This window comes from Epinephelus lanceolatus, chromosome 8, assembly GCF_041903045.1.
Source record: "Epinephelus lanceolatus isolate andai-2023 chromosome 8, ASM4190304v1, whole genome shotgun sequence".
NCBI lineage: Eukaryota > Metazoa > Chordata > Actinopteri > Perciformes > Serranidae > Epinephelus > Epinephelus lanceolatus.
Window position 1 is genome coordinate 47756844 of NC_135741.1, and position 7475 is coordinate 47764318.

Consider the following 7475-nt stretch of genomic DNA (forward strand, 5'->3'; position numbering starts at 1 on the left):
AGGATGAAAGGTCAGCATTATAGGTGGGGGATAGGTGGCGTCGCAGACCTCCTCCTCTATTGAGAGATGGTTTTTCCAATTTCACATAGATGGCTTCTTTTACACCTCTTTCAAACCATCAGTGTTCCCTGTCCAAAATGTGCTCATTGCTGTCTTCGAAGGAGTGTGCTTCCTCCTTGAGGTGTAGATAGACAGCTGAGTCTTGCCCTGACGAGTTAGCCCTTCTATGTTGGGCCATGCGTTTGTTTAGTGGTTGTTTTGTTTCACCAATGTACAAGTCTGGGCATTCCTCACTGCACTGGACAGCGTACACTAGGTTGCTCTTCTGAGTGTGTGGTGTACGGTCTTTTGGGTGTACCAGTTTTTGTCTGAGTGTGTTACTGGGTTTGAAATACACAGGGATGTGGTGTTTGCTGAATATCCTCTGAGTTTTTCAGATACCCACCCCAGACACATAGGAGATGACAATGTTATTGCGCTTGTTCTTTTCTTCCTCACCCACCTTGTTCTTTCTGGAACAGGCTGCTGATTTCACACAGGTCCAACTGGGGTAACCACAAGTTTTTAGAGCCTCCCTCAGATGTTCATGCTCTTTCCCTTGGGCCTGAGTGCTGGTAGGTACGTTATCAGCTCTGTGCAATGGATAACATTGCCAAACATTTAGCCAACATCCTGGCTCCCTTGGTGGGCAATACGCCCCACCATATCCAGAACTCCATAGACTTTGTGAACAAAGTAAGAGGTTTAAAAATGGATCCAGATGATACCATGGTATCCTATGATGTGACTTCCCTGTTCACTTGCATTCCATCCATGCTTTGGAAACAGTCAGGCAACGGTTGATACATGACAACACCCTCCACGACAGAACCAAGCTCAGCCCAGACCAGATATGCCAACTACTGGAGCTCTGCCTGAGCACTACCTATTTCAAATACAATGGCAATTTTTACAGACAGAAACATGGCTGTGCCATGGGCTCACCAGTATCTCCCATTGTGGCTAACCTGTACATGGAGGATGTAGAATACAGAGCATTGAACTCCTTTGAGGGAACAGCACCGAGCCACTGGTTCAGATACGTGGATGACACATGGGTTAAAATCAAAACTCAAGAGGCACAAGCTTTCACTGAACACATCAATTCAGTGGACAGAAACATCAAGTTCACAAGAGAAGATGTTAAGGAGAATAGTTTGCCCTTCTTGGATTGTGACGTGCACATTACAGAGGACAGAGGCCTCCACATTGGGGTATACAGGAAACCCACTCACACAGACCAATACTTACTGTTTGATTCTCACCACCCACTGGAACACAAACTAGGTGTTATCAGGACCCTACAACACAGAGCTGATAACGTACCTACCAGCACTCAGGCCCAAGGGAAAGAGCATGAACATCTGAGGGAGGCTCTAAAAACTTGTGGTTATCCCAGTTGGACCTTTGTGAAATCAGCAGCCTGTTCCAGAAAGAACAAGGTGGGTGATGAAGAAAAGAACAAGCGCAATAACATTGTCATCCCCTATGTGTCTGGGGTATCTGAAAAACTCAGGAGAATATTCAGCAAACACCACATCCCTGTGTATTTCAAACCCAGTAACACACTCAGACAAAGACTGGTACACCCAAAAGACCGTACACCACACACTCAGAAGAGCAACCTAGTGTACGCTGTCCAATGCAGTGAGGAATGCCCAGACTTGTACATTGGTGAAACAAAACAACCACTAAACAAACGCATGGCCCAACATAGAAGGGCTAACTCGTCAGGGCAAGACTCAGCTGTCTATCTACACCTCAAGGAGAAAGTATACTCCTTCGAAGACAGCAATGTGCACATTTTGGACAGGGAAGACCGATGGTTTGAAAGAGGTGTAAAAGAAGCCATCTATGTGAAATTGGAAGAGCCATCTCTCAATGGAGGAGGAGGTCTGTGACACCACCTATCCCCCACCTTAACCTCTAAAAACAACGGTCGTTCACAAATGGCCTCATGTGACTCTAACGACTCCAGTGACAACCGTTGCAGCAGGAGTCTCAACGACTGTCTTTGACACACCTTTGGAGCACTAACCAACCAGTGACATCATTGGCCTTGTGAAGACCTCCTCAGAGGTTAAATACCTGGGTTGTTTCCACACCAGTTTGTCAGACTAGTTCCAGCCTAGTCAGACAAGCATGAACTGATGAAGCTTCTTGGATAAGAGGTGAAACGTCTTCTAAGACAAAACCAAGTCCAGTTGTGTTCGATTCAATTGCCTTGAGATAATCATTAACATTCTTTTTTTTTTTTCTTGTTTTTGTCCATATGTCCTGGTTTTGATTGGTCAGTTTGTGATCAGATCACCTTACTGGCTACAAAAATGCAGATAAAAGGTTTGGATATTAATTAAAATTATACTCAGTACTCAACAATGATTGTAACTAAAGTAACTAAGTAGGTTATGTGGCATAATTAATACTTAATTTAAAAAAGTACAGACTTGAAAATCTACTCAAAAGTACAAGTACCCGAAAAAACTACTTAATTACAGTAATCTGAGTATTTGCAATTAATGACCTTCTTATGTGTGTGTGTGTGTACGCACACACACACACACACACACACATAGGGCTGTTGATCAATTAAAATATTTAAATTAATCATGCGTGTCTACAGTTGATCATGATTAATCACACATTTTTTATTTGTTCAAAATGTACCATAAAGGGATATATTTCTAAGTGCTTAACAATTGATAATGACATATGTTTCCTTTATGCTAACGTTACTTTATTAAATAAAATACATTAACCTAAAACAATGACAAATATTGTCCAGAAACCCTCAAAGGCACTGCATTTGGCATAAAAAAATATACTCAAATAATAACATGACAAACCCAAGTCCATTAGGATCAGATCAGCATCTTGAAGAGCTCAATTTAACAGCCAAAACGCACTAAAAACTGCAATGGAATAGTCAATTGAAGCTTCTATGGCGCACTGAAGGCTCTAGGTTTAAAATTCCAACACCACAGAACCACCAGTATTTTAGTAAAAGTTTTGGAAAATTTTTGTATATATTATTTTATTTCTTGAATAAAATATTGTCATCTGAGGAGAAAAATCCTCACCTTTATTCATCTCAGTCTACATAATGACGAAACGGTGCGCGATATTCATATTTTTGTATTAAGTCAAAAGGATCATTTACGTTGGTGTCAGATCGTGTACATTTGCTGTCTGACCACAGCATACAGCAGACTGACACACACCGAGGAGATGACGAGGGAGAGACCGAGTCTGGACTCTTCATCATGACTTACAATAATGCAGTGCAGAGACAAACGTTTTGTAGAGGAGATGAGTGTCTGTCAGTTTGGACTTTACAGAGACTTATTAAATGCCAAGTATTTTGATAACTTGATGAACAGTTGTATTTATTTTAAGAAAATGAAGTCTAAATTATTTCCATCTCAGTAAATGTGAGTTTTTTTAGTTTAATTGAGAAAATAATCAACAGATTAATAAATGATGAAAATAATTGTTAGTTGCAGCTGCAAACCTAAATTAGTATCATTGGTGCGACCTGTGTGTACCCAACTATTTCACGTCAAAATAGCTGCTGTGAAAATGGTCTACTGATGTTTTGTCACAAAGTTATAAAGGGATTTATTTGTTCTTGTGTTTTGTAGAAGGACCTTGCTGAACACCTGAAATCTCTTCTGGAAAAGAAGGCTGCAGACATCTTGAATGAATATCAGCAGACAGGCACACTGTCCACCAGCAGCAGAAAGAAGCTTGTCAAACTGAGTGTCAGTGACCTTGTAGAGAAATATGGATTGTAAGTTGTAGATATTCATTCTTTTGATCTAAATTCCACATTAGTTTCCTATTTTTTTCAGTAATTCAGGTGTGAGTTCAAGTAGGTGTAAAAACTCCTGATTGTACATGAAATACTTAATGTATTGTCAAGGGATTTTCTTTTTATATTGTGTTTTACTCTACAGTTATCCCCCTGCAGCAGAGAAATTACACTTGGCTAAATCGTTAATCACACTCTTTACAGCGCTGAAAATGATGGTCTCTGGGGAGGGTGATGGATTCGTAAGTATTTTCTCATTTTGTTTCACTAAGAGCTATGATGGCACATAGCTTAATTTAACCAGTGCTGTCATTTTTCTGCTTTGTAGTTGGTCATTTTTGCTATTCTGCAAATATTTTGAATTTCTTGTTTGGTTGAAATGTGATACATAGAATATGCAATGGAATAATCTGTTCAACAATTAGATAGCCCTTAGTACTCATTCATGTTTAAATATTATATATTTGTTTGTTTGTAGGAACATTTCTATGATCCTCTATCCCATAAAGGATTCATAGAGATAAAGCTACGAAACATCAGACAGAACTTAGAAGAGGGCCAGCGTCGCTACCTGAAGAGGAAATTGCCTTATAGTGCAGCATCAGCAGCTCAGCCTTCAGTGGACGAAGACCCAAGTGAATGGCTGGCTGTCATCAAAAGAATGAAAGCATCACCAGAGAACATGGCGCCGATCAAGACTGCCATGGAAAAGACTTTCAGCTACTGCAGAAATTGGATCAGCACACAATCACCTACACTTACAGATACTGTCCAGCAGTACCCTCGTTTTATAGACATTCCAAGCCTGGTAAGACTTGTTTAATTATATTCACTGATATGAGCTTTGTGGTTTGTTTTTCTTGTAAATGTTCAATCTAACATGAAAATAGAACTTTTAGGTCTAAGTAACAAATATTTGCGATTGCTGTTTCCTATATCAGCTAGATACAGAGTTCGGAAAAATGTTTGAGGGAAAGGCAGAGCTGTTCATCCGGAGGTGGGAGTCGTCCATTATCCCAAAACTTCGGAAATTTGCTGTGTTGGAGAAGGGAGTTGTGTCCACCTTGATTGAACAGAATGGAGACCAGAATGATGGTAAATAGTTGTCATTTAATGGATCCTTTGCGCTCCTAGTTTTTTTGTGCAAAATGTGATAACATAACTATTTGCTTATGCTCTTTTTAAATAGATGAGGAGTGCTACCGAATGCTGCAGGTTTTGACCCACGTGCTTCCCCCAACGGCCTCAGGAAGGGGTGCAGCAGTCTCAGGCCGATGCAGTGTGAAGTCAGCATTGTCATATTTACTGGACTTTGTACCGGTATGTTGTATGTGTGTGTGCTTAAAGGGATAGGTTGTATTTTGTGAAGTGTTGTATGAGGTACTTATCCATAGTCAGTATATTGCCTACACTAAATGGCTGTCATCACACCCCCAGGTGGGAGAAGCAGTAGGACTATCAGAGTAGGAAGCAAAGCAATGTACAACTGTGGAATAGGTCAGCAGCAAAACATTTTAGCCACCACAAAATTCAATATCAGTTTAAGTATATGCTATATTTAGGATATTTTCACAGCCTTACTTTGCTGATGGGGGTTGTCTGTCTACCGCTGCCTCAATCAATTAGTTAGCTCTGTAAATTTGGTGACTTTTATAAAACACCAAAGTCACAAAATAACACAAACTAATACAATATTTGGCTTGTATAACTGCAGCTTCCTGTTGGAAAATGGCTGTCTGACGCCATGGCAAAGCAGTGGAAATATTGAAAATATGGCTTGTACTTAAAGTGCTAGTTTTTTGTTTTGTTTTTTTAGGAGTCTAAAATACATTTTGCTGCTGGCCCTGTCCACAGCAATACATTGCTTTAGCTTCTTACTCCTGCTGCTTCTCCAAACTGGGGTCTTGTCGACCACCGTCTACTGTAGTATAAGTACCTCATACAACCTCATTTACAAAAATAAAAACTATCCCCTAAAGTGACAGTTCACCCTCAAATAAAAAAATGCATAGTTTTCCTCTGGCTTGTAGTGCTTTTTATCCATCTAGATAGTTTCATTTGTAAGTTGCTGAGTTTTGGAAATATCCACTGTAGAGACACCTGCCTTCTCTTAAAAAATAATGGCTCTAAATGACACTTGGCTTGTAGTTCTCAAAACAGCAAAACATTATTAAAAAAAAACAACAACTCAAAAGCATTGTCTGTTTCCAAAAATCATCACTGAGTTACTCAAACTAATCCACAAACCTTGAGCTTTTTTTCTTTAAGACAATAATTCCTAGATAAAACTGCTCACAGCAGACATTGCTGTTAACTGTTTTTCCCCCTTTTATGTGCTTTTAGCACCATGAGTAGAGTGTCATTTCGTCCTATTATATTAGAGAGTAAGCAGGCATCTCTACAATTGATATCTCAAACTCTGCAACACACACTAAAACAATCTAGATGGATAAAAAGTACAGAATGGATTAAAAAAATACAAGCCAGAGGAACAATATGTATTTGATTTTTGGGTGAACTGTCCCTTAAGTTCTCAGACACCATGCCTAATTTCAGTCAGAGCTGTTTTAAAATTCATATAATACTTAATTCAATAAATTGTAACCATTTCTTTCTGTCCATTTTTTCAGGCTCACTTTCTTCATGAATGAATAAATAAAATGATTAAATAAATAAATACTTAAGATATCTTGTAAAATTGTAGGATGTCTACTTTTGCAGAATTACAATATACATGTTGATACCAGTGGGATTGCTTTTTAACTTTTAAAAATGTTTTGGGATCTCTCTTGAACCAGGTCTCCTCAGAAATGCAAACATTGCATTATCTGCTCCCCTATTTTTGCCTATAATCTCATGTGGTTTACTATTATGAAGCACACTAAATATTTGAAATGTTTTGGGTTTGGGTTTGGGTTTGGGTTGGACCAGTGTTAAAGACAGTGTGTTTTTCTTTTCTCAAGCATGGGACCAGCATCCCCTCCCTGTGCGACAGAGATGAGGGATCCTTGACGACCCATCAGCCACAGCTTGTGTGCATCGGCGCCCTGACCAGCCAAGCACGCCAGTTTGTCATTGTTGCCAGAAATGACAAGGTCACCATTCCACTGCATGATGACAGTTTAACCTTTGCCTTGGATAAGCTGTTCAGGTTTTACTGGGTATGCAATGTTGCTTATCCCACTCAGCTTGTTTCGGTTTTCATCTTTCTTGAACATATCTATGACTTACCTGTGTCAAAGACTGTGAGACGATCCAGAGTGTTAGAGCTAATTGACAAGCTTCAGGCTTTGGCCTAATCAAACTCAGTGTGTATAGCTGCCCTCTATGTAAACGGCAAGTTCCTGGTAAGATCAGGAAACTTCGCTGGCATGTCTGTGTAGTGCATTCTCTATCTGACAGTCAGGACTATACCATTATTTGCAGTCAAAATGGCTGCCAGCATACCTACTATAATCTTAATTCCTACTCAAGACATCTTTCAAGAGAACATTCATCTGGGCACACTTGTGCAAGCAATGACCAAGCTTTGGTTCATTATAAAAGCGCCATCAGTGAAGAAACTGATGTGATACCAGACCATCCGATGAGGATATTGATGTAGAGACAGACTTGTCTTCATCAA

At 39.7% G+C, this 7475-nt stretch overlaps 1 protein-coding gene across 1 annotated transcript; it reads left to right on the forward strand.

The window, feature by feature from the left end:
* The first annotated feature begins 639 nt into the window (after positions 1–639).
* LOC117258361 (uncharacterized) lies at positions 640–7174 on the forward strand. The gene is made up of 7 exons (XM_078170428.1): positions 640–735; positions 3681–3829; positions 3996–4092; positions 4329–4658; positions 4792–4945; positions 5040–5170; positions 6814–7174. Exons 1-7 carry the CDS (start codon positions 640–642, stop codon positions 7147–7149), a joined length of 1293 nt encoding a protein of 430 aa, XP_078026554.1. The 3' UTR covers positions 7150–7174.
* Positions 7175–7475: the final 301 nt, after the last annotated feature.